We start from the raw sequence: 27817 nt of genomic DNA, 5'->3' as shown, positions 1-27817 counted from the left end.
AACACACCACTATCAACAATGGATAGATCAACAAGACAAAAAATAAGTAAAGAAACTAAAGCTCTAAATAAGGACCTAGAGCATTTGGGTTTAACAGACATCTATAGAACACTAAACCCCAAAAAAACGGAGTACACATTTTTCTCAAGCGCACACGGATCATTCTCCAGGATCGATCACATACTGGGGCACAAGACAAACATCTACAGATACACCAAGATTGAAATCATACCAACCATCTTTTCTGACCATGAAGGCATCAAGCTAGAAATAAACCATAAAAAGAAGGCAAGGAACTTTCCTACCTCATGGAGACTAAAAACCACACTACTGGAAGACCACTGGACTAATGAGGAGATCAAAGAGGAAATTAAAAATTTTTTGAATTGAATGACAAGGAGGACACCAATATCCTAAATGTATGGGATGCAGCAAAAGCAGTAATAAGAGGAAAATATATAGCAATAGAAGCTCACATCAAGAAACAAGAAAGAACTCAAAGAAACAACCTAATCTCGAAGCTCAAAGATCTAGAAAAAGAACAACAAAGAAAAACCCCAAAACCAGTAGAAGAAAAGAAATAATAAAAACCAAAGCAGAAATAAATGAAATTGAAACTAAAAAAACAATCCAAAAGATTAATGAAACCAAGAGCTGGTTCTTCGAAAAAATCAACAAAATAGACAAACCCCTAGCCAGGCTCACAAAGGAAAAAAGGGAGAAAGCACAAATAAACAGGATAATAAATGAAAGAGGAGAAATCACAACGGACACAGCAGAAATCAAAAGAATAATCAGTAACTACTATGAACAGTTATATGGAAACAAGTTCAACAATCTAGAGGAGATGGACAAATTCCTACAACTCTACAATCACCCAAAGCTAGATAAAGAAGAAATAGAACACCTAAACAGACCAATTACAAGCAGCGAAATTGAAATGGTAATCAAAAACCTCCCCAAAAACAAAAGCCCAGGACCTGATGGATTTACAAATGAATTCTACCAAACATTCAGAGATGAATTAGTGCCTATCCTTCACAAACTCCTCCAAAAAATTGAGAAGGAAGAGACAATACCAAACACGTTCTATGAAGCCAACATTACACTAATACCAAAACCGAATAAGACAACACAAAAAAGGAAAACTACAGGCCAATCTCCCTAATGAACACTGATGCAAAAATCCTCAATAAAATTTTAGCTATCAGAATCCAACAATGTATCCATAAGATAATTCACCACGACCAAGTAGGATTCATTCCAAGAATACTCTATCCCGCAAAGCTCTCCTTCCTCTATGAAGAAAGAATAACGACCTTCCCAGACAAACAGAAACTATGGAATTTCATTACCACTAAAGCCCCACTCCAAAAAATACTACAAGGAATCCTAAAGCCAGATGGTTTAACATCCGAAAATCAATCAACGTTATCCAACACATCAACAAAAAGAAATATAAAAACCATATGATAATATCAATAGATGCTGAGAAAGCTTTCGACAAAGTGCAACACCCATTCATGATAAAAGCCCTTGAAATTCTTGGGATACAAGGAACATACCTCAACATCATAAAGGCCATCTATGACAAACCAACAGCCAGTATCATTCTCAATGGTGAAAAGCTGAAAGCAATTCTATTAAGATCTGGAACAAGACAAGGATGTCCACTCTCACCACTGCTTTTCAATATAATACTGGAAGTCCTAGCCAGAGCAATAAGACAAGAGAAAGACATACAAGGAATCCAAATAGGAAAAGAAGAAGTCAAACTATCACTTTTTGCAGATGATATGATAATATACATAGAGAACCCCAAAAACTTCACAGAAAAACTAATTCAACTCATCAATCAGTTCAGTAAAGTGGCAGGATACAAAATCAACACACAAAAGTCAGTAGCCTTCCTATACACAAACAATAAATCTGAAGAAGAAGAAATAAAAAAAAAACATCCCTTTTATTATCGAAACAAAAAAAATCAAATATTTGGGCATAAATCTAACAAAAGAGGTAAAGGACCTATACAAAGAAAACTATAAAACACTGTTAAAAGAAATAGAAGAAGACACAAAGAAATGGAAAGACATCCCCTGCTCATGGATTGGAAGAATAAACATTATTAAAATGAGCATCCTACCAAAAGCAATCTACAGATTCAGTGCTATTCCAATCAAAATTTCAATGTCATTCTTCAAAGAAATAGAACAATTATTGATGAAATTCATATGGAATTACAAAAAACCCCGAATAGCCAAAGCTGTCCTGAAAAAAAAGAAGGGAATGGAGGCATCATACTCCCAGACTTCAAACTATACTACAAAGCCATAATCATCAAAACTGCATGGTATTGGAACAAGAACAAACATACAGACCAATGGAATCGAATAGAAAATCCAGAAATAAACCCACAGATTTATGATCAACTAATCTTTGACAAAGGAGCAAAGACTATGCATTGGAGCAAAGAAAGTTTGTTCAATAAATGGTGCTGGGAAAACTGGGTCGCTACATGCAAAAGAATGAAGCTTGACCACTACCTCACACCATACACAAAAATCAACTCAAAATGGATTAAAGAACTAGACATAAGACCTGAAACCATAAAATACATAGAAGGAAATATAGGCGAAATGCTACGTGATTTGCACATTAAAGACATCTTTACAGACACATCACCCAAAGCAGTGGAATATTACTCAGCAATCAAAAAAGACTCAATGCCATTTGCAGCAACATGGATGGAGCTGGAAGGGATCATACTCAGCAAAATAAGCCAGAAAGAGAAAAATACTAGATGGTCTCACTCCTAGCAGGAATTTAGAAAACCCAAATAAGGAACCAGGAAAAAACCTAATTATAATAAAGTAAAAATCAAAATCAACAAGCAACTATAAACCAGACACACACTATGGGAGCAGTGGGGGGAGGAGGAAGTAGAATCAAAACAAGGGGGTGGGAATTGTATGGGGACTATAACCAAGATGAAAAAGCATACATTGTGCAAAAATGAAAATGATGTAAAAAATGTATAAAATTAAAAAATTAAAAAATGAATCCTTAAAAAAAAGGCACACCATGCATTGTGTTTGCTTACTCTAATTGCACTTTGGTTTTTAATTTTTTAGTGTAAAAGCTGTGTGCTATATTCAAACAGTTTGGCATGGTCAACAAGCTCTGTGCCTAAATACATGTAAGCCTAATCTGCTTACTTGTCCCTCTCTCTAGTTTCATCATAGAATATAGAGTCCAGCCCAATATGGCTTTTAACCCTTAAGCAAAAATGAATTGAAAATTATCATTTAGAATTATACATGAACCCCTTAGAAACTCTGTTTTAAATCATACCACTTAAAAATTGCATCAAGTCCTTCAGCTCTATGGTTGATAAATGGCTGAAACCCTGAAGGATCTTGGGGGCCATTTGGAATAATGCCTTCATTTAAAAGTGAATGATTCTATAAGCTATGTTAAAACTGAACTTTAAATCAAGATTAAGTTATTATCTATGGACTGTCTTAATTGAGGCTGTAAACTAGTTTCTTGTTTCTAAGCTAGTATATATCCTTTGTCTTTGCTACTAGAATCTCATAGAATTTGAATTAAACTTAATGAAGATGCTATGTACCTTACATGGCTCACTAACCAATATTAAAATGTTCTTTATAAACAAGTGAATGAAAAAGGAGATTTCTACATACATCACAAATTTGAATCTGAAACCAACTTCAATTGATAGGATGGGTCCTGTACCAGATAAACAGAGGGTATAGGAACATGCGCAGTAAGATGAGAGGATAAAGGAGGGGACATAGATATTTATACCACAGACTTCTCAAAGTAACCGTCCTTATATTGTTCTGATATCATCTAAAGTAGAGACGGTAATCTTGGTATTAACAAAGGAAATGAAGTTACAATAGGTGAGCTAAATTACACTTAGCATAATTTGCCTGGAATTATCTCCTTGAACTGTTACAGTTACTTTTTTTCAGCAGTAGTGGAATATGAGACTATAAAAGGAAAAAGCTGGTCAAACCTTTGTGCAAATTTTGAATAATCCCACAATATTTCTTCGGCTGCAATGTAATAATTTCTTCTGTTTCCATTGTTGCTGCGGAGATACCATGCTGCAATGTTGTCAGGATTCCTGGAGGAGTTGATGTCTGTCCTGGTATCAGTTTGGTAAGGGTCATCATAGGCCACATAGTCAATTTCAACATAGTCTTCTTCACTACTCTGTTCCTTTTGCCTTGGAATAAACTCAATATAATCTCCATCATCTCCACTGAGGCCAACTACAACCCGTGGATTCAATTCCCTTGATATAGTGTCATTGGGTGAAGGAGATGGAATCTGATCAAGGTCTGAATAAGGGAAAGTCTGACCAAATTCTGGAAGAAGCAATGAATGACTAGATTCAGAAGTGTCGAATGTATGATCAACTTTGGGAGGAGGTGAAGTTTGCCTGACATCAGGAGGAAGGGTTGTTTCACTGATATCTGCAGAGAGGATTGCTTGACCTAGGTCTGGATGAGGAGTGGTCTGGCTGAGGTGTGGGAATACAGCTGTTTGGCTGAGATCTTGAGAGAGAGTTTCTTGGCTGAGGTCTGGGGAAGAAGTTGTCTGGCCAACGTCTAGAAAGAGAGTCTCCTGGCTGAGATCTGGGGGAGGGGTTGTCTGGCTGAGGTCTTGAAAGAGAGTCACGTGGCTGAGTTCTGGGGAAGTGGTTGTCTGGGAAAGGTCTGGAGAGAGAGTCTCCTGTGTGAGGTCTGGGAAAGAGGTTGTCTGGTCAAGGTCTGGAGAGAGAGTCTCCTGGCTGAGATCTGGGAAAGAGGTTGTCTGGTTGAGGTCTGGAGAGAATGTCTCCTGGCTGAGGTCTGGTGGAAAAGGCATCTGCTGAGGGTCTGGGGAAGGGTTTGACTGACTAAGGTCTGGTGAGATGGTTATCTTCCAGGCTTCAAGTTCCAAGGAAGGGAACACTTGACCAATGTCATAGTCAAGCATCCGACTGAACTCTGAAGAACCGTGACTGAAGTCTGTGGTGGAGTACATTTGATCAGACTCTTGAACAGGTGATGTTTGATAGTGTTCCTTGGTGGGCATGTTTAAATAAAGATTTGGAGGGGAGCTTGTCTGACCAGTGTCATTTGAGGAGTTCTGATTATGGTCAGGAAGTAAGGCTATCAGGCTAAGGTTCATGGAGGAGAATGTCTGATTGAGATCTATGGGAAAGGATGTTTCATTGGATTTATGGAGTAACAATGAATGATCAAGTCTCTTGTCTGAAAATGTGATGTTAGTCTTTCCACTTAAAGGATGAAAACCCCTTGGAGATAGAGGAACATGCTGTGCAAACTTCTCTTCCCTTTTCTTTTTTCGTGTCTTAATGAAAAAAGAGCTTTTCTTCAACCTACCATTTCCTCCATCCCGTCTTACTTGTAGAGATTTATGCTTAATTCCAGAAAATTTTGGATGATCACTCTGCTTTTCATGCTTATTTGTAAGAGGAATGCTTTCTTCCCAAGTCCTTGAGGCATTCTGTGGATTATTCAACAGTTTATTAACAGTCGTATTGTCTTCATCATTTTCTTGTACTATTTCATAGCTACCTTTCTCAGAAATCAAATGCCACTTTCCATTCAAAATCTTTGATGGATTTTTTTGTTTCAAGAGTAACAGATTATTGGGTAGGTCTTCCAAGGACACTTTTCTAGAAGGAGAAGTATTGCCTTTCTTTAAATATCTCCCAGTTTTATGTAATTCCATCTGGGAGGATCTATGCTTTACTGGTTGATCTCTTCCTGCCTTGAATCCCTTATGTTTATCACGTTTTTTACTTCTGAGCCCTTCTGCACCTGGTGGAAGTAGGCTTATTCCTGTGACATCTGACTGCAGAGGGTCCTCTATAGGATCTTCAGAATAAGGACTAGAATGCTCTGCTGTGGAAGGGTTAAGAACTGAGTTCTTGTTTAAGCCATTGTGTCCCAGAACAGTTGTGGTGACTTCTGGGTGAGGAAGAATTTTCCAAGTTTCTGTGTAGTTATTGCCATGGAGCCTACTAATGTTACTTGGCGGAGAAGAATTTGAACCAATAGCTCTGTCAGTACTTGGAGAAATGAATTCAGAGCTGTCCTCCAGAGCTAGGGCAGTAAGGTTGAACTCATCTTCCTCCTGATTCAATGATGAATTTCTGAAGGACCTAATTCCTAATTCTGAAGCTAGTTTGGCCTGGTATTCAGAGTCATCATCCTCCTCTTCATCTTTGTTTTCAGAGGAATCACGCATTTTTCTTGTAGTCAAGGATGTAGATTCTGAAGGTTCATATATAATCTCATATGAGTCTTCATCATCATCACGGATACACTTAACATCCCTGAATCTCAACCTTAGATTTTTGCTTCTTTGATTGGAATTCATGGTAGTTAACATCCAAGTTCCTATAGAAGAGCAACAGAGAGGAAACTGAGTTCTAAGTCCAGAAGACAATATAAAAGCTGCAGTATCTATTGTGGGAGATAATTCCCAACAAATATTATTCAGGACTTTCAGTTATGTTCCATATAAAAAGAGAAATTGAGCGTAATTTTGAACAACCTCATAACAATGTGATCAATGTACTTAACTCATTTAATAGAATATAGACCTAAATTATTGGACAATTGTGATTAAGAAAAAGAAAACTTTTAGCAGAGATAGCTTGAGAGTCACTCTTTTTGAACTATATTTTAAAGAGGAATGAATCAAGAACAAAATGAACTTTGAATATCATAAACAACTCATTATTGTATCTCTTGTTTGAGAATTGGAGTTAGTGGGAGGATGATGTCTAATCATGAGTAAGACACATTTGGATAATTCTAAGTAATAAATAATTCAAGTGAACCTGGGGGAATTCTGAATCTCTGAAATTGAGTGATTTTCTGGCACACTAAAAATTTCCTGAGAAAGGTCTGTTTATTGAGTGTCTAAGGGCGAGGTGCTTGGAACATAAAATTAATGGCCAAAACAACTCTGTAAGGTGTTGCTATTCTGTTTTTCAATTGAATAAACCTAGACTCTGTGAGGTCTGTAATTTGTCAAAGGTTACACAGGTACTGACTGGCAGAGCAGAATTTAATCCAGATCTGAAGAACTCTAAAGCCTATGTGTTTTTCACCATATGGTGTTATCTCTGAAGCCAGTCTTTAAGGCACAATATTCAATAATTTCTAACCTAGGGTAGAGTGGCTATCTTAAAAAACAAAAGGACATTTTGATAAAAGAAGTGTTTTGTTGTTGTTGAGGACTCATGCTTCCTCTTCAAGGTTATGTTTTATCTTTCTTCTCTTTACTTCTTAGCCCAAAGAAATGTAAGCAGAACATACATTAAAGAACTGGATCCTTTCAAGTAATTAATTTCATAAATAGATATCGAGAGTAGTATTGAAAGGAAAGCCTCTAAGGGATCAGAGAGATAAACTCAGGAACTGGGATGTATGAAGAGATGAAGTAGACCATTTTAGACCAGAGATTGTTCTTAGTGTCCAGGCTCTTACCGACATTATCCATTGTGACAGTCACAGATTCCCCACGCATGGGAAAGAGGGTCAAGGTGTCCTCATGCCTCTTTCCATAGATAAATGAATGCCCCGTGAAGTGAATGGTCAAAATGTCATCCTGGGTTCCCACACTGCAGAAGTGCCACTGGACAGTGTCATCAAAGCAGAATCCTAGTGTGGGTATACTTTCGGGCACATAGCCATTGATGGCTGAAAGAGTAAAATCTGTTATCATGCCACGCCCTTAACAACAAAGGGCACATGTCTAATTATATCTAAGATAAACATCCCCATGTTAATTTGGTTTCATCAACGCAGGGATTATTTAAAATAATCTTTATCAGGTCTAACATGTGACTCAAAGATCAAACTCAGACTTCCCTAATGAGAGTCTATTCTAGGTAGCCTCCCTGGTGGCCTAGGGGTTAAGTCAGTACTATCAGAGAGAGCTATGGCCTGAGTTTGATTCCCAGCCAGGGAGCTAATCCACATTTGGCACAGCAGACCTCTCCTTTCTTGCGCACTGCTCCCCTTAGCAGTGTATTTCAGTAGATCGGCCTATTTTGCTCCCCACTCTGTTTCTGGTGAATCCTCTCACCCCTCCGCACCTCTGGCCCATACCCCAGTTCTTCTACACACATGAAAAAAAATTTTTTTTAAAAAAAGAGAGAGTCTCTTCTACTAAGTTAGCCAAGGTGGAAATGTCAGGATGAAGACAAAACTTTTCATTCATGTTGATTTATTCATTTATTTGTCAAATACATCTTAAATATTTTTTGTTCCACATTCTGTATTTAAAGCTATTCTGAAGATTAATTTAGAATATGATCTAGGATAATTCTACATGGAGGAAAATCATAATATAAAAAATGTATCCTTTTGACACATTAGTCATTGAATAAGAAGTAATGCCCCTAAAAATAAGCATCTTCAGCACATCTTGCTGTATGTGAACAGTATGTGAACAGCACATATTGTTCCCTCTCTGCATTTATATGATCTATAGTTTTCAAACAAGTATTGAGGCTATATATTTTCATTATTTTTCAAGGGGACCAGTTTTAGGCAATATCTTTATTTACTTACATACTAAGCATGGAATAAAATCCACTATAGCCCTAGTCCTTGCACAATGACTGGCATTAAATATATATTGAAAAACTGACATATCATGATGTCATTAATTTGCAACTCATTCTGGAAAATTTTGTAAATGGTCTGTAGTGAACTATGTAATTGAATCAATAGCCACTAGCAACAAATGGCTATTAAGCACTTGAAATGCAGGTAATCTGGATTGCAATGTGCTGAAAGCTATATAACCAAGGCATTTCATCACCAAATCCCTGGACTGAAGGTGTGGATAAGAAGTGAGAAGATTCTAATCCATGTCGCTGCCTCACAGTTCAGCCCTAGGAATAAAAAATTGATAGACAAAACAGTGCTCCCACTTACTGCTCATGATGTTTGATTCATAAAACTTGGGGTCATCACGATTCACCTTATCAGGATTTTCACAAAATTTGTTGATGTTGTCCTCAATATACCAGCTCTTGTTCTCATCAAACACTGCAAACACAGCCTGCTGCTCAATGTCTGCTGTCCTCTGGAGGGTGAAAGTGTGTTCAGTGATTAATGTTCTGGCACTTACTGAGTGCCAGAGTTCTCAGAAACCAAAGGGGCACAGCCCTTGGGACCACAAAGTTCACATATTCAGGCACTTGTGAGAGCTCATTATAGACAAAGCACATGTTAGAACCAAAAATAATATGCAAAAGCAAACAGATCAGTAAATTCAGAGACTAAAATTCCCTAATAGAAACATCCCAATTCATCATGGCAACTGAAATTCTGTTTATCTCTGTAAATGAACACCTTTCAACTTGAATGACTGACTGGATGTGCTCCAAAGAGCTGCAAAGGATAAAACAGAAGGCTGTATGTAGTAAGCAAGCTTTATAACTCTCCCTGTTTCATTGCCTAGCTCAAATCAAGATTAATAATGTTCATTTTATGATTTTTTTTTTTTAGGCATAGGTTTATTTTGTATGCCTTTGGATGAGACTTCTTTGGTTATAACTTAGCCTGATTATCTTGAAATTTAAATTACTATGTGGCTATTATTCTTTATTGATGATAAAGTCAGATGTTCCATATCTTTGTTACAGTCTTCTGTCTAATTTAGTCTCACCAGAGCTGGACATCTCCCTTATCACCAGAGCTGTATATCTCCCTTATCTGTCTTATCTGAGTGCAGGTTTCTAAAAATAACAAAGATTGATACAGATACTTCTACCAGATGGTTTCTCACTGAGCCAGCTTAAAACAACCCTGTAAGAGGTTAAAGAGGGGTAGCACCCATACAATAAAAGGAAGAAATTAAGAGAAGTTAAGTCACTTGCTCATCATATAGCCAATAGCAATAGACTGAAATTCGAAATTAAAGCACAGTATCATGTAGACTTGTCTTCAGCAGTGAGTCCTGAGGAAAATAAGACAAAAAATAACCAAAGATAGGCAATAAAAACTCCTTGACATTGGCCCTAAGATGTCTTTAGGTACAAACAAAAGAAAAATAAATAAATGGGACTATACCAAACCAGAAAGCTCTACACAGTGAAAGAAACTATTCTCAAAACAATAAAACAAATTAGTAAACTGGATAAGATATTTGAAAACCATGCTTCCAATAAGGAATTAATATAAAAAAAACACAAAGAACTCATACAACTTAAAAACAACCCAATTAAAAGATGGACAGAGGATCTCAATAGACATTTCTATGAAGAAGACACATTAGAAAAGGTTCACATGAAAAGATGTAATCATCTGTTATTATTAAAGAAATGTAAATCAAAATAATATCAAGGTATAACTTACACCTGTGAGAATCTCTATCATAAAAACAAGAAACAAGTAGTATTGGTGAAAATGTGAAGAAAAAGGAACACTCATACACTGTTGGTGGAAATGTAAATTTGTATAGCCATTATGCAAAATAGTAGTGAGGTTTCTCAAAAAATTAATAGAAATAACATATGATCCAGCTATCCCACTTCTGCATATTTATCTGAAGAATACAAAAACACTAATTTGAAGAAATATTTGTACCTCCATGTTCACTGCAGCATTATTCACAAAACCCAAGAGTTGGAAACAACCTAAGTGCCCATCAGTGGATGATTAGATAAAGAAGATGAGCTATCCATCCATCCACCTAGCCACATACACACAATGGACTACTACTCAGCTATTTCATCTTTTTTGATGAAATATTGCCACTTGCAAGAATGTAGATGCACCTTAGAGGATATTATTTTAAGTGGAATGTCAGAAAAAAGATAAACATCATATGATCTCACTCATCTGTGAAAGATAAACAGGACAAATGAGCAAACAAAACAAAACAAAAACAAACTCTTATAAAACCAAATAAATAGTGGAACCAGAAGGGCAGGGGGAGATGAGTGCATATTTCAAAAAAAAAAAAAAAGGAATCAGTTTGGAAGAATGGAAACTAGACTTTTGGTGGTGAACATAATATAGACACCCACGTGTGTGTGTGTGTGTGTGTGTATTGATTTATAATGCTATACATCTGAAACCCAAATAATGCTATAAACCAATGTTATTTCAGCATTTTTTTTAAAAAGTAACCAAAGGAGTAACCATTATCACATTTTCATTAAAGAGAACTATTTGATATTTACTGTTCTCAAAAAGGAAAATCCACATTATTTACTATTCTAGCCAGAGAAAACTGGAATTTCTAAAAAGTTGCCTCAAGGACAAAAATACCTGTATGCCTCTCTTGTCCAGAGATCTGCTTTTACAAATTAGAAGTAACCCTATCAGCCCAGAGGCTATGTCCCTTATGATGTCCACATTACTGTAGTATGGTCTTGTTAAGCACTGGGCATCATTTTCTGTGGGTTCATCAGACTCCAGGATGTTCCACTTATAAGTATAGTTTTCCCCTGGTTGAACTGCTCTAATCATGGTATCAGCGCCTGAAAGAAAAATATAATTTTTTCATGATACTCGATACAAAAATATAAATAATTTGAGCTTTCTTTAGAATCAATTAATACTTGGAAAGGAATATTCTTTTTACATTAACCTCCCTTGATAGTATCCTGGGTAGCATGTAGTCATAGATATTGCTCCACTAGAGGTCACTATGGCACTAAAAAGGACACTGTAACCACTATTCCCCAAAGAGCTGTGAATTTTACCATACCCTTACATCTATACTCCCTGATTGCACAAAGGCAAAGAGGTTAGTAGAAAAATGTGGCAGCTTATCAGAGGTCAATAGTTTCTGGAAGCAAATGATTCACACCTGAGTTGGAAGAAGAGTTGACCTCATCTTCATAAGGGGAGAAGGTCACTCCATGAGGATAAATGTTGTACACACGGCTGGCCATATTTTTGAACACAATCTACAAAGTTAAATAAAGTTAATTTAAGGTCAAGCATAAAAATTAATATAGGATGCTATCTTTGTATATTCACTTGGTAGAAGGGTGTGTGTGCACACACTAGTTCTGTTTATTTGAGCAGTGACCTACCCCATCACCTGGAAGAAGCATTTGAAAGTTTTACTCACATTGTAAGGTGGAAGGTGGAAAGACAGGTTTGACTTATTGTTTTCCTTACCTTCTCCAAACCGGTCTCTCTCTCTCTTGCCCTCTCCTTTGTAATGGGCTCCTTTCTAAGTTGTGATTCGTCTCTCCAGTTAGAGGAGAATTTTAGCACCACTTTGAAGCCATCTCCCCTTCTCCCCCAAATTATATTTATCGAGGTAAAGTAGGTTTACATCTTTGTATCTGCTCAAGGGGTTATAGGTTCAAACCTCTACAAATGTATACTTTCATACCCTATCCAACACCAGAGCCCCAACTCTACCATGTTTCACTAGACCCCTTCATTCCCCCACTACAACCCTGCCACTGTCCCCCTCTGGGGATAGCAATTTTGTGGCCATATGTTAAGAGTTTATTATTGGTTTGGCTTTGACTGAGGAAGCCATCTTCATTTTCAATGAGCTGTACTTACACTTGCTTGAGGCACATAAAAAAGGATCAGAAATCAACGCAGGGGCCTCCCTGGTGGTGCAAGGGGTTAAGCACAGCACTATGAACCTATCCACAGCCTCTGCAGCACAAGTTCAATCCCCAGTCAGTCAGGGAGCAACCCACATGGCGCAGCAGACCTCTCCAGTCTCCCCTGCTGCTCCTGTTGGCAGTGTATTGCAGTCAGTCTGCCTATTCTGTTCCCCACTCTGTCTCTGGTGAATCCTCTCATTCCCCGCACCTCTGGCCTATACCCCAGTTCTTGTATGCATAAATAAATCTTAAAAAAAAAAAAAAAAGGAAAAAAGCGAGGAAGGGAAAGAGAAAGTAAGAGAGGTTGAGTTTTGTCCTTTTATTATTTTTAAATAAGCAGAATAGGACTTGTCTGCAGATACCCTCTTAGTTTACCCCTATGAAGAGGGCAGTGGGGGTGGGCAGTGTTCATGCAGCACTCCTAGTTAAGCTCCTTAATCTTCAAAAAAGAACCTTAATCTTATCTTTGACTTGGTTGATTGGGAAAGCCTTTGACTCATCCTTATCTGTAGATTATCTGCATTCCAAATCTTGTGCCACCTTGATTCTCTGCTGCCTAGTTCTCAGCAAAAGCTTGATGATGTGACACAACATTTAAGAAAAGCTGTCAGAAGAACACTTACAGCTCTTGACACATATCTAAATTTGTCTTCATCAGATACCAATCATCAGAGAACTATATACCTAGAGCACATTGAAAGATTGATTTTTATTCATTTGTGTTTACTGTATGTTATGAGCTATAACATTTTAAAAGGTGAGGCAGACTTTTAATTTATTGTGCCAGTAGTAGGAATTTTATCAAGGATTCTATGCATTTCATCACACAGCATCCTCTTTTTTAGGATCCAAAGGAGAAAGTCCTCTAGTAACTTCATGACTACTATGAATCTTGTCCTAGCATATTTCCCTTTTTACTTTGGCTACTAGAAACCTTGAGAAAGAATTTGCAGACAACCTCAAAGGAACATATAGCATGTGTTTCAATAGACTTATCATTGGCTTTATTTTCTTTGTCCCCAGATTATCCTTCACCCGAATTACATCAACTTTGGTATTATTCCTTCATAATTTGATAAACTGTCTCAGTTTTTGCATGACGAGGTAGGCTATGAATAAGTGCAAATATTATCAATAAAGACTCAAAGCTGCATTTGAATTTAAAATTATATGGACATATTTTTCTTTTAAAGATGAAAGAATTTTTTTTTTCTATTTAAAATAACCAGTATTTCCATGGTTCTCATTTCTGTTACTTACTTTGAGTGTGTCTCTGACCTGGGCTCTGATAATAGGGCCCAAGATTCCATCTTCATTGATATCCAGCCGTTTGGTGAAGGATGCATCTTGGTACTGTCTGTAGACAACCTTCTTATAATGCTTTCCAATTTGGTTTGAGAAATTATCCAAGTGCAGAGATCTGTATTTTCTTAAAGTAAGATGAAATTTTAAAAATATTGCACCGTTTTTTCAAGTAAAGACCACTGTAAAATGGTGAAACCATGGTGCTTAGAAGTTTTGCCCTTGGATTAGCTAAAAGTTAGCCTTCTAAAAAAAAGAGTGAAAGAAAGAAAAATCTTAATGCGGTTTAGCAAAGTTCTGTTGTCTTTTGGAGAAGTGGCAATGTCTGAGCTGTTTTCTCCCCTCCGCCCATAGATAAAGTCAGCTGCATCTAGTTAATAGCAGCTGTTTCCATCTGCCTGTCATTCTGGTGGCAATAGTAGACCTTAGATATCTCTGCAAAAAGGCTTATACTGGCTGCAAGTATAGGACATACTAAGATTTTTCCTAAGTCTCTCCTGTCACTTAGTCTATGTACACTTATTGGCTTTCCAGGTATTTTTCAATCTCTAAAAGCCATTTCTACTCCAGGAAATTTTCACTGTTTCTATAGTTCTGTTTTGTTGGGCTGCCCTTCTGCAATCCACCCAGTCCTCGTGCTGACTGAAAAGCGACCATGTTCACCCAGTCCTGTAAATGGTGAAATAAATGATTCAGGGGCAGCAGTGTAAACCACTTTCCCCTTTGGTCCTCTTTATTGCCTTAGTTTTCAAGAAACTCCGTGATGAAGTTTATTCATTTTGATGTATTTTTTTTTGAATGATAAAAATCCTTGTTGCCAGAGTGTACAGGGTTCCTATCTTAATTTTGTCTGCTATTATTGTACTCTTGTAAAAGTCCCCCTTTTGTTCAGAATCTAAGTTAAAATTTTAAAAGCAAACACATTCACATGATTTTGATTGAATTGAAAACTCTTACATAATATATCTCCTTAAACTACCTCCCCAAACTCTCAGCATTTTTTAAACATTCACTTGTATTATACACAATTGACTTGTGTGTCAACACACAATTGCAGAGTATTTTTATGCAAATACATGTAAATATGACTTGAAAATATATTCTTTTTCTCACTCATTTAATAAAAGGTAGCTATTCACTGTGCTATACCTTGACCTTTTTTTTTGCATTTTCCAGTTTTCTTGAGGTCTAGTGATGAGTAAAAAATTGTGTATATTTGCAGTATATGTAATGATTTATATATGTATACATGTGATTACCACAGCTTATTAATACCTCCTTCATCTTACCTACTTAATATGGTGTGTTTCTTGTGTATGTTTATAAATGTGTGTGATAAGAAAAATTACAATCTATTATCTCAGTAAATTTCAAGCATACAATACAGTAATTTTGACTATGGTTACCCTGCTGTTTATTAGATACCCAGAATGTATTTGTCTTATAACAGAAAGTTTATACACTTGACCAGTATTTTCTCATTTCCCTCATGGGGAATGATTGCTATTGAGTTACATAAGTTTTATATATATTTTTTAATACTAACCTCATAGATATATGATTTGTAAGTATATTCTCCCATTCCACACATTACCTTTTAATTTTTTGGATTTTTTTCTTTTACTGTGAATAACCTTTTTTGTTTGGCTTAGTCACACTTGTTAATTTTTGCTTTTGTTGCTGGTGTGTTTGGTGTCATTTCCAAGAAATCATTGCAAAGACCTATGCTAAAGAGCTTTTTCCTTGTGTTTTCTCCTAAGAGTTTTGTGCTTTTAAATATTACATGTAAGTTTTAAATGCATTTTGAATTAATTCTCATAAGTGGTGTAAGCTAAGGTTCTAATTTCATTAGTTTCCAAATGGATATCCAATTTTTCCATTATCATTTTTTGAGGAGACTATCCTCTTCTCCATTGTGTTTTTTATTATGTTTGACAAATGTGAAACATTTGTTGAATGTGTATACCTTGGTTTATTTTTGGTCTCTATTCTGTTCCATTGGTTTATATAATTTTACTCCATCACCAAACTGTTCTGATTGCAGTAGATTTGTATTATAGTTTGAAATCAAGATGTGTGATGCCTCCAGTTTTGTTCTTTTTTCTCAAGGTTACTTGGGTATTTGGATTCTTTTGTGGTTTCATGTGAATTTTAGAATTGTTTTCTTTCCTTCTTCTGTGAAAAATGTCCTGAAATTTTTGATAGGAATTTGTAGATTACTTTGAGGAGTATGAACTTTTTAACAAAATTGATTCTTCAAATTCATGAACACAGGATATCTTTCTATTTGTGTCTTCTATTTCTTTTACCAATATCTTACAGTTTTCAATGTGTAGATATTTTAGTTCATTTTAAATTTCTGTTTATATAGTTCTTTGTTAGTGTATATAAATGCAACTGATTTTTACATGTTGATTTTACATCCTGCAAATTCATTGAATTCTTTTATTAGTTCTAATAGTTATTTTGGTAGGCATTTTTAGGGTTTCTATATATGAAATCATGTGATTTGCAAATAGAGGTAATTTTACATCTCCCTTTTTAATTTGGATACCTTTTATATTTTTTTATTTTTAATTTTTTTTTTTATTTATACAAGAACTGGGGTACAGGCCAGATGTGCAGGGGATGAGAGGATTCACCAGAGACAGAGTAGGGAACAGAACAGGCAGATTGACTGAAATACACTGCTGAGGGAGCAGCGGGCGAGACAGGAGAGGTTTGCCACACCATGTGGGTATCTCCACAGCCAGCAGGGATTGAACCGGCACTGCAGAGGCTACTGACAGCTTCACAGCGCTGCACTCAACTGCCAATGCCACCGGGAGGCCCGCCTTTTATTTTTTTTTTATTGCTGGATTGCTCTGGCTACGATTTCCGGTACCATGTTGAAGAGAAGTGGTGAAAGTAGGCACACTTGTCTTATTCCTGATCTTAGAGGAAAAGATTTCAGCTTTTCACCATTGAGTATGATGTTATCTTAGGGTTTGTTGTATATATCCTTTGTTATGTTGAGGAACAGTCCTTTTCGACCTAGTTTATTGAGAGTCTATCACTAAAGGAAGTTTGTCAAAGGTCCTTTCTGCATCTATTGAAATGATCATGTGATTTCCTAATCTACAAAATAAGTAAAAGCTGTCTTTAACTTGAAGAATTAAAATGAAGCTCTTAGAAAGGTTTAACACAGTGCTTGGAAGTATCAAGCATTTAACAAGTGTTAGCTATTTCTACCATTACTATTACTATTATTACTCCTCTTATTATGCTGAGTTCCCTTGGTGATTTTGGTATAATTCCAGATTGATTTGACAGCTAAGAGATATCAACTCATGGCATTTCACCCCATTTCAGTGGGCCCCACTGATGATGTTTTTAACCTTCAACTGTGTAAGAACCCCTAATACTCACTTGTCCATGTTTGCTGGAATTACAGGTGCATAGTCCCAAATGACTTCTTCTGCCGCAATGAAATATTCCCACCTCTTAATGTGCCGCCTCTGGTCACGAGTAAGTTTCTTAGTATTTCTAGTTTTCTTTGGGCAGTTCTTAATGTCTAAGGAAACCTGCATTCCAGCTAAGTTGGGACATAAAGACAGTGAAAGCCTTTAAGAGAAGAAATTCAAGATGATTTAAAAAAAAAAACATATCTTTTAAATATATGTGTGATGGTTTCAATAATGGTGAGAGTAATGCTCAGACAACTTCAAATATTTTGGTTTGGAACCTTTTTCAGTACAGTTAAGAAGGGGCAAAAATAAAACACAAGGGGAAAAAAGATGGACTTGGGAAGAAATTTGGAAAAATTTCCTTTGTTTCTTTCAGAGAGGGAAAATTTCTTATAACTTCTAAATCCTGAAAACTTTATGAGTTATGTCTTGTTGATTTCTTATTTTACCTGTTACCTTTCCCTTTATTTTAAAATGCAGACAATACTAGTACATACTAGTATTTACCATATGAAATAAGTTAACACAAAATGTGTTTAACCTCAATAAATGTAATTTTATTGTTGTCTTGTTAGCTGAGACTCTATCTTCCCAGCATATTGAGACAGTCTCATTATTTCAAATATAATTTTGACCTCTCAGCGCAAAAAGAAAATTAAATTATTCCATGAAATATCTTTCTTATGTGCTTATACACATTATTTTGATAACAAAATGACTTCGTGTAGTGATACTATTTCCTTACATTTTCCTCTGTTCACATGGACTCCTCCCAACAGTTTTAAAGCAACAGTGTGTAGTAGAACAATAAATTATTTCATTTATTATGATACCACATAACAACCTAGGTTGATAGTTTTCCCACCTGAAGTCACTGATATCCGTTAAAGCCCTCTCTTCAAGTATTTAGATGTTATGGAGGATACATTCAATACATAACCATTTTCTTTTTCTTTGTGCTGGCTTTGTGATCATCTTATTACAAAAGATAATCTTGTCAGGTTAAAATATAAAAGATAATCTTGTCAAGTTACAATTTCTGTTACTTGGTTCTTTTATAAACTTGTAGATGTTTGTCTTGTTCTACCATATCGGTCTTTGCCTTAATATGCAACTTAGTTGCATATTAAATAAAATACTCCAAGAAAGAATATCTCTATGATGCATCTCCACGTTTCCTTCCTCCTTTCTCCTTTTGAGGAAGTAGAGTCTCTTAAGCTTTTTCTTCACTTTAAACAATCTTTGTTAATTCCTCTGCTTCCTCCATCCCCAGCTAATATGTTATACGTCTAAAAAGCACAGTATCTAAATTCTGTTTTCAGTGCCCAAGGCATGCCAGTTTGGTGTGTGTGGGTAGCTAGAAAAGGGTAAAGGTAGGAAGTTGGTGCCTGATAAGACAGAATTCTACATTAATAATCAAGACTGTTTCTTGCCTTGAAAATGTTTTGGGATAAGAGAAGATATGATCCACTTTCCCTCTGGGCTCATAGTCATGTTTGCAGTAGTGGATGTAGCACTGACAAGGGTGATGGCTGAGATCTTATGATGGTTCTGCTCCAGGACCTGCCCACTGAAATGAATGGAGAAGAGTTCTGGCGCAGAGCTCATTCCAATCAGATGCCAGCTAACATGGTCATAGGCACAAACTGTTATATCTGAGAGAAAAAAGAGAAATAGGGGCAAAACAGTCAGTCTAGCACTCTAAAAATAATTCACTCACCAGATACAGAACAAGTACCTGCTATGCATGAGGAATAGTTGCAAGTTTGAGGGGTTTAGACACTCCACTGAGGTTCCTGCCCTGGAAAAGCAGACATCTAGATGATGGGAAAATTAGTCACAATTTATAATAAGTGGCATTAAAGGCTAAACCCCAGAGATGGGGTGTTTTAGTTTAAACACAGGGATCACTAAGGTACTAGACCAAGGAGAGACCCTAGTCAGAGTCAGTGACAACCCATCCTATTTTACCCAGGACAGAAGGGTTTCCCAGGATTCAGGACTTTCCATGCTAGACCTGGCAAAATTCTGGGCAAGCCGTAATGGCTGATCACTCTGGAACCCATCTGGGCTTAGTGGGAGGGATCTCTAGAGTCTCCAACAGGGTTGAGCTGAAGGGACTCTCTGTGCTAGTTAGAAGTCAAATCTCTGCTGAAAGGGAAGTTGTGATGATTGAAGGATTTTATATTTTATCTTTATCCATCCACTTATTGATTGTCTTAATGACAAAGCAATGAATTACTTCATAGGCTACAGGGTCTACTTAAAATGCAATGGACAAGTCTTCATTCCACTGTGAGCATCTCATGGATGGAATAATAAGAACTGAGTACAAAAGCTGAGTTTTGTTCCTTCTTTAATCCCACAGTGACTGAGATAATGCTAGTTTGTAAGAAATGCTCATACTGAACAGAGCATTTCATAATATGTATTAGCATTTATCATATATATTCAGTTTACATTGCTCCATAAAGCAGTTTAGCAAACAATATCTTTTCTTTAGTTTCTACAAATGATAATTTCCTAAACTGACCCTCTTAATCCAAACTATACTTTTTCAACAATAAATTTATAAACTCTATTCCTGGTCAAGTTACTCCTTTTTATTTTTGTGCATATGTTTTTTTGTTTTTTTGTTTTTTTTTGTCTTCTATATATATACCATTATTCACTTTGCCAGGACTCAGCTACAATTTCTTTTTTGACCTCTTCTTTCTAAGGCTCATAGTACTAAACATGCTATTTTATATATTAAAAAATTCTTAAATACCCTCTGTACAAATGGCTAAGCCATTTTTGGAAAGTAAATACTTTGAGACAACTTGTAGCTTAAGGACTACACTAAGGTAGAGAAGTGAACAGGTTTGAACTCAAGTCTTTTAAGATTGAGGTCAGTTAACTAAGGCCCAAGCTTTCAAGCTCCTGGTTTTAGAATTCTGAACCAAAACTCAGAGTCATCTGAGTCTGTTTGTAATAACCCAAGTGGGAGATGGACTCAAATGAAATACAATACAATTTAAAATAAAAATTTAGACCTCAATCATGACAATTTTTGTTTCTAGTAATTAAAGCCATTTGTGATTTTAAGATATAGATAATGGTCTCTGGAAAACTTCACATTTTAAAGTATGCTTAATTTAATAAAGTTTAATTTTAGTGTTCTCTTTTCCCTCAGGATCTTTGGTTCTAAGTGCTTTATACCAGAGAGAAGTTAAAGTAATTTAGGTGGAGTTATTTTTTTCTCCCTAACAGTTGCTGATATTTTGCTTTTATCACAATATCTGCAGAAAAATGGAAAGAAAAAACATTTTACATGCCTTTGAATATTACTAATTAATCACCATTTGAAATGCTAGCAGCATTATTGTATATTGGTATTTCCCCTAATTTCCTACTCATCTTCACTGTTTTGTTTTTTTTTAAATCACAATTTTTTGGCTGACCCTTCCTGGTAGGAATTGAACTTGAACTTCTGTCCTGTGAGGTTTCCTTTGTGGAAAAAGACATGGTTACCACATAGTAGGAATCACAGATTCAATGAAGGAAATGAGCTGATATCCCAGAGGTCTTCCTGGAGATGTAGGTTAAAGTGAAATCTGCTCAGCACTAAATCTAATAATTCTACACATTCCTCTTGGGTAACTTTCAATGCATCTGTGGTACTTGCTGATTAAAAGAAAAATGATAAACTCTTGATAACCACTGAACTAGATTAACTTTTTGATTAAGAGTTGAAATATAGAGAATATGGATAGCTTCCCTAGAGCCCTACAGAAAACAATAGGACTAAGTTACAGATGATTCCATTGTTGGATAGCGCACAGCTCAAATGTTACCTGGCATGGTTCCATTCACATAGCCATTGACTGTGTACATTAGGAATGGTGACTGGCTCCAACTCTTGCTTTCATCAAACACAGCAAACATCAACACATGTTGCTTGTCGTACATCTTCTGAATCCCATCCTCAGTGAGGGTGCCTATTTAAGAAAAGACATACATTCCAGCAGTATCACAGATAGAAGGCTCTCAAATGCTATTCCTGGAAAGCAAAGACTGGTAGGTAAGTAACTAATCATAATTCATAATAGCAATTTTAAGAAGTTCTTATATTTTTTAAGATTTATTTTATTTATACAAGAGCCGGGGTACAGGTCAGTTGCGCGGGAGGGTGAGAGGATTCACTAGAGACAGAGCGGGGAACAGAACAGGCAGATGGATTTTTTAAGAACAGCATTTTATTAACTAATAATGATGGAGGGCTTTTAGAATTAAGTGTCACATTAAGTGTTTTTCTCTGGAACTTCATAGTCTTGCGGAATGGGCTTTACAGGTAAATTTAATCAGGCATAGATAAAAAAGCGTCTGGTGACTCTCAAGGGTTTAGTGAAAGTATCAATTTCCTCCAGGGTCAATATAACAATACAAAAGTATCTTAGCTTGTTTGGTAAAAACATCACACTCCAAATTTGATACGGCCATGCCATTTGTATATGTAGTGGGGCACTAGAGAATTGGTTCAGAGGGTCAGTGATGAAAAATGTAGCTCATTATAAAACCAAAGAAGCATTTAATAAGCTTGAATGTTTGTCAGTGCCATTGTAATATCTTCTGTATACTAGGTAGTGCATGAATAAATGAATTAGGAATATAAATAGATATGATATGTGTGTATGCAGAGACAGATGGTAAGCCCATTATGTTACTTCCCATAATACTGTTCATTTTTAGTTGGTTGTTTTTTTGATGAAAGATGGACTAAATTCTTTTGGGATAAAATTAAAGTTCAAGCTTGTGGACAAGAAGTCCAGACAATAAAATTTCTTAAAAAGTCAACTTAGTATATTTGAAACCAATCAACCAAAGTGTTCAACTTGTTTATAAGAAACAAAGTTGGGGCCTCCCCAGTGGCGCAATGGATTGAACGCAGTGCTGTGAAGCTGTCCACAGCCTTTGCAGCGCCAGTTCGTTCCTGGCCCACTGGCGAGGATCCCACATGGCACGGCAGACCTCTCCTGTCTCGCCCAGTGCTCCCCTCAGTATTTCAGTCCATCTGCCTGTGATGCTCCCCACTCTGTCTCTGGTGAATCCTCTCACCCTCCTGCACCTCTGGCCTGTACCCCAGTTCTTGTATAAAAATAAATAAATCTTAAAAAAAAAAAAGAAAGTTGGAATTTTGTGTATTTGTAGACCAAATTAACAACTCAAATCTCATCTATGTTCTTTTCCAATACTCTCAGCAGAGTACAGACTGCTGTATACTTTCAATAAGGCTTGGTCCTGAGATAACTATTAAGATCTTATGAGAATAGCTTCAGAGCATACTTTCAAGTTGGTATTTACTTGGTAGATATTACCAGGACAGAGATGAAGGCGGGATTAGAAGAAACAGGGGAAGATTATAAACCTTTAAAAAGTCTTAAATTTGTGCTTTATGCACCCAAAGACCCATCATTAACACTTTCACAATAATCTGGTTTCCACCTGGTCTCTCTGTGCTTGATTTTATGAAAGGTACCAAGATTCTTCTCAGCATCATTCCATTATAATACTACTTACCACTATGGCATCTTTATTATTATTGTTGATTTTTTTTTTTTACCTTTTTTACAAATAAGCAGAGGTCCAATCAGCCCAGAATTGAAGTCCTGTATCAGATTTTCATGGGAGTAATAGATGTGTGTGAGGCAGGGAGGGTCATCTTGTGTGGGCCCACTGTCCTCACTGATAATCCATTCATAGATATATTCTTGGCCTGGAGCTATAGCATCATCCATTTTCTCCACCGGAAATGTGTGGTCAAGGTAAGAAGCACCTGCAGAAAGAAAAGCCCTGAAAATATCTGGACACTTTCTGAGCACTGCTACTTTTATCACTCACAAATTGGGGAGATATAAGATGTATAAGACTTTCTGTAGTACACGGAATATATGTATTTTATTATTTGTGAAGATTCATATATACCCACTTCTATGTCTATGTAATTATAAAGACTTTTATTATATGATGGTATATAATAATATCTTATTCACGTCAGTGAATGAGAAATGAATAAGTGAATAAGAAATGTTACTAGTAATCTTAGATTTAACAAGTTATTTTTCCAGGGTAGCTACATAATTATTATTTAAACATAATCAGAGAGTTAAATCTCCATGATCAGTAAAGCAGCTCAGACTGGATCTTGTTTCTTTATGGTGCCATCTTATATTTAACTGTATATTAGCCTGGGACATAAGTACACTTAGAGTTGCTTATATTTTGTTTTGCTTTGTGTTTTATGTAATCTTTCCAGCTACTGCCACCCTCAGTGATTTTTTATTGCCTTAACACCTCTCAACCATCTGATTATCTCAACAGACTCTTACAGTATAGCTCTTAAAGTATAGGTCAGTTTAAATGTCCTTGTGAGTGTGAAATGTGACTATCCTCTGAAGTTTAGATGCCTTAAATCTGTGCTTTTTGTTCCCAAAGACCCACCATTAACACTGTCACATGTAATTGACTTTCCTTTCTGTTGGGATAGGTGTGGTGTAGAAATCAGTCTTTCATATTGAAGAGATTGTTATGGATGAAGAGAAGTACAGAGGGTTTGGTAGGATTTTCAACAGCAAAGGAAGATGTGCCTAAAGATGGAGCAAGCGAGGTCAGGAAAGGGAAACTCAATGTCACAGATAGCCAAGTGGCATGGGCAGCTTCCTCTGTTGGAGGCTTTCCTCCTTAAGTTAGGTGAAAGTTTCATTATTACCAGCCCATGCTGGGATTGCTCTTTGGGCTACACAAGTTCATGTATGACCTACTCCTGCTTCTTTCTCCATTTCTATTATATGTAATTCCTTTCCTTGTTCACTAATTCTCAGTCACTAGTATTCTCTTTGGTTCCCCAGATACTCCAAATTCCATCCTACCTCAGGATCTTTGTTGATACTATACCCTTGATCTAGAGTACTCTTCTTCCTTTCTTCCTTTTGATAAATGTGTACTCATCCTTCAAATGTCAACTTTAAATATAAGCTCACTCATTCCTTGACCTGTGACTTTGCTATGTAATTTTTTCTTTCATAGAACTTATCACAATTAATAAATAAATATTATATCATTAATTTCAGTTTCTCTCATAAGATAATAATTGTGTCTTGCTCATTTCTGTGACCAGGGTGTGAGCTTCTCAAATACAGGTGTGAAGAGTATTTGTCTTAGTATCTTTGTATTAGCATGGAGAAAGTGCTCAATGAATGCTTACTGAACTCTTAAGATGTAAAGTCGTGTAGAGGGGCCTCCCTGGTGGTGCAAGGGGTTAAGACGCAACCTATGAAGCTGTCCACAGCTACTGCAGCATGAGTTCTATTCCCGGCCAGAGAGCTACCCACATGGCACAGCAGACCTCTCCTGACTCACCTGCTGCTCCCCTCAGCAGTGTATTTCAGTCAATCCGCCTGTTCTGTTCCCTACTCTGTCTCTGGTGAATCCTCTCACACACACACCCCCACACACACCTCTGGCCTGTACTCCAGTTCTTGTATGCATAAATAAATAAATAAATAAATAAATAAATAAATCTTTAAAAAAAATTTTTAAAAAATGAAGTCCTGTAGAACCAAGGCTATCAAGTCTTGGCTTGTGGGTATATTTTAAGGTTGCAATGGTATTAAAACTAATTAAGTACTGACATTAACAATGTAGAGATATTATATAAGAATCTGGGTTGGGGCCTCCCCTGGTGGTGGAGCAGTTGAGCACTGGGCTGCGAAGCTGCCCACAGCCTCTGAAGTGCCAGTTCGATCCCCGGCCGCTGAGAGGGTCCCACAAGGCACGACAGACCTCTCCTGCTGCTCCCACTCTTCCCCTCAGCAGTGTACTTTGACAGTCTGCCTGTTCTGTTCCCCGCTCTGGCTCTGGTGAATTCTCTCACCCTCCCACGCTTCTGACTGTACCCAATGCTTGTATAAACAAATAAATAAATAAATAAAATTTTAAAACAACAAAAAAAAGAATCTGGGTTGCTGGTTTCTCAAACACACAAACAAAAAACCTGGGGATCTGGTGGCACTGAACCAAACTTCTGCATAGAATTTGATTGGATCTGAGACCTAGCTACCCCATTATATAAGACACTAACTCTTATTACCAGTCTCAACTAGGCTCATTTTTTGCTGTTAAATTATTTTCCTGGTTACCATCCACATCTGAGTTTGTGACATTTGTGCTAGTGAAAAGCTTACCATAACTCTATGGTATCTTCCTGTCTTCCCCCCCTCCCCATAGTTAGACACTGATAACCAATATTTACTATAGGTTGAACTTTCTACTCTGTTAAAAAATATATAGTCCAAATATTCAAATTATCAGGAGCTGAGAAATGTTAAAATCCTAAATAATGTCCTGTGAATAATAGTATTATTCCACTCATAGTCAAAAAGAATGAGGTGTTTATGAGAAAGAGTGCCTGCTAATAAATGGGAAATATTATCTCTAGAAAGTTACAAAATTGGTTTGGTAGCAAAGCACAAACAGAACTGATAAGGAGAGCTGCCCTCTGAGGTCAAACATTGTCTATTAAGTGGAACTTACATGGCAAATTGTTGACTAGTTCTATGTATATGTAACTCAAGCATATTAATTCCTTTTTTTTAAAAAAAGATTTATTTATTTATTTTATACAAGAACCAGGGTACAGGCCAGATGCACAGGAGGGTGAGAGGATTCACTAGAGACAGAGTGGGGAACAGAACAGGCAGACTGATGAAATACACTGCTGAGGGGAGCAGCGGGTGAGACAGGAGAGGTCTGCCACGCCATGTGGGACCCTCTCTGGCCGGCCGGGATTGAACCGGATGGGATTGAACCGGCAGGGAATGAACCGGCAGAGGCGCTCAACCGCCTGCGCCACCAGGGGAGGCCCAAGCATATTAATTCTTACTCAAGGCTTCATGAAGTTAAGAACAATGTTTCTGGCTATTATGCTCCCACTGTCCCAACTGTTAAAACCCACAAGGGACTACCCCACAAGGGACTTCTATGGTGGAAAATGTCACTTTCCATTGTCTTCACACACTCTCAAAGGACAAAATGTGATATTCTTTGTAGGATGAAATGTAACTCTTTTGAATTCCTTCCTCTCTTTTTCTAAATAAATGCATGTTCATCCTTCAGATGAAGATAATAACATATATACATATGCAACAGAATTTATCACATTTTTAATTAAGTATTTGTAAGATTGTATGATTAATGACACTTATTCCTGCTAGACTGTGGAAGAAAGTATGTGAGTTTTAGGGTTAGAATTGAAATTTCTTCATTTGTATGACTTGCTAACTGGGAAAATTTAGAAAAGTTTCTTATCTCCCTTTTTAGCCTCAGTTCTCTCATTCATAATTAAATTTAATATCCTTTTTCTATATGTAATGTTATCATTTTTGATGGGTTATGAGACTGGAAAACATAAGTAAAATATCTGGGTATGCATGGCAGCCTGTGGTAATAAATTTAGTATTTTGGTCTAGTTGTTCCTTTCCTAGGCTTCTACAATTGATAGTCTGTTTCCTTCATGTTTTACTTTTGATAAAATGTGTCTTAAGTATTTGTGATTTCTCTTAACACAGGAGAGAAAGATTGAAGGTGATGACGTATCAATACCAAAGATAGTTAAACACTGGTAATAAGAATAGGTAACTGAGGCCTCCCTGGTGGTGCAAGGGCTTAAGCACCATACTACGAAGCAATCTGCAGCCTCTGCAGCATGAGTTTGATCCCCAGCCAGCCAGGGAGAAACCCACATGGTGCGGCAGACCTCTCTTGTCTCACCCGCTGCTCCCCTCAGCAGTGTATTTCAATCAGTCTGCTGGTTCTGTTCCCCACTTTGTCTCTGGTGAATCCTCTCACCCCTCTGCATCTCTGGCCTGTACCCCAGCTCTTGTATGAATAAATAAATCTTTTTTTTAACAAAAAAGATTGTTTTAAAAAAATGAATAGGTAACTGCTCACAATCACCCACAATGTTAATAAATTTCAGGGCCAAAGGGAAAATATTGCAGTGTCTACTTCTAATACAGTCTTAAAGATTGGAGCAGCGGGCAGCAGGAGAGGTCTGCGTGCCATGTAGGACCCTCCTCCGGTGGCCGGGGAGCAGCCAGGGATTGAACCGGTGCTGCAGAGGCTGCTGGCAGCTTCGCAACCCGGCGCTCAACCGCTGCGCCACCAGGGAGGCCCTACTTCTAATACAGTCTTTAGCCCCTCCATTTAGTTCAGTAATTATTATCACCATTACCACCACCACTGCCACTGCCACCATGACTATTGACATTGACATCATCAATGTCATCACTGTCAATGTTCCACCTGTCCCAGGTGTCAAGGCAAAAAGATAAAGAAGACAGCCTGATGCATTGAGGAATTCATAACCCAGTTAAAAGTA

The 27817-nt window shown here is 36.9% G+C and overlaps 1 protein-coding gene and 1 long non-coding RNA gene across 7 annotated transcripts in view; one reads left to right on the top strand and one right to left on the bottom strand.

Annotated features, from left to right (window-relative positions):
- LOC119241306 (uncharacterized) overlaps positions 1 to 27817 on the top strand; it is a 188354-nt gene that overhangs the window by 49014 nt on the left and 111523 nt on the right. Inside the window, exon 3 of one of the 5 annotated variants that reach the window (XR_005124296.2) lies at positions 17388 to 17461. The exons of the other annotated variants lie outside the window; for them this stretch is intronic. This is a non-coding gene — a long non-coding RNA (uncharacterized LOC119241306). The remainder of the gene's footprint in view (positions 1 to 17387; positions 17462 to 27817) is intronic. 5 annotated transcript variants of the gene reach the window in all.
- Positions 1 to 27817, bottom strand: part of F5 (coagulation factor V) — a 70681-nt gene that overhangs the window by 24791 nt on the left and 18073 nt on the right. Inside the window, exons 4-13 of one of the 2 annotated variants that reach the window (XM_037506525.2) lie at positions 23003 to 23215; positions 21237 to 21380; positions 18834 to 19055; positions 17363 to 17528; positions 13913 to 14081; positions 11887 to 11986; positions 11343 to 11554; positions 9000 to 9150; positions 7542 to 7754; positions 4043 to 6443 (exon numbers count right to left, since the gene is read on the bottom strand). In XM_037506525.2, the coding sequence (XP_037362422.1) occupies positions 4043 to 6443; positions 7542 to 7754; positions 9000 to 9150; positions 11343 to 11554; positions 11887 to 11986; positions 13913 to 14081; positions 17363 to 17528; positions 18834 to 19055; positions 21237 to 21380; positions 23003 to 23215 (3991 nt within the window). The remainder of the gene's footprint in view (positions 1 to 4042; positions 6444 to 7541; positions 7755 to 8999; positions 9151 to 11342; positions 11555 to 11886; positions 11987 to 13912; positions 14082 to 17362; positions 17529 to 18833; positions 19056 to 21236; positions 21381 to 23002; positions 23216 to 27817) is intronic. The other variant, XM_054693490.1, reaches the window with a different exon arrangement.

The sequence above is a fragment of the Talpa occidentalis genome, unplaced genomic scaffold (assembly GCF_014898055.3).
Source record: "Talpa occidentalis isolate TD23 unplaced genomic scaffold, MPIMG_talOcc4v2.1 talOcc4.12, whole genome shotgun sequence".
Lineage (NCBI taxonomy): Eukaryota > Metazoa > Chordata > Mammalia > Eulipotyphla > Talpidae > Talpa > Talpa occidentalis.
This window is presented reverse-complemented; position numbering and strand designations above follow the sequence as displayed.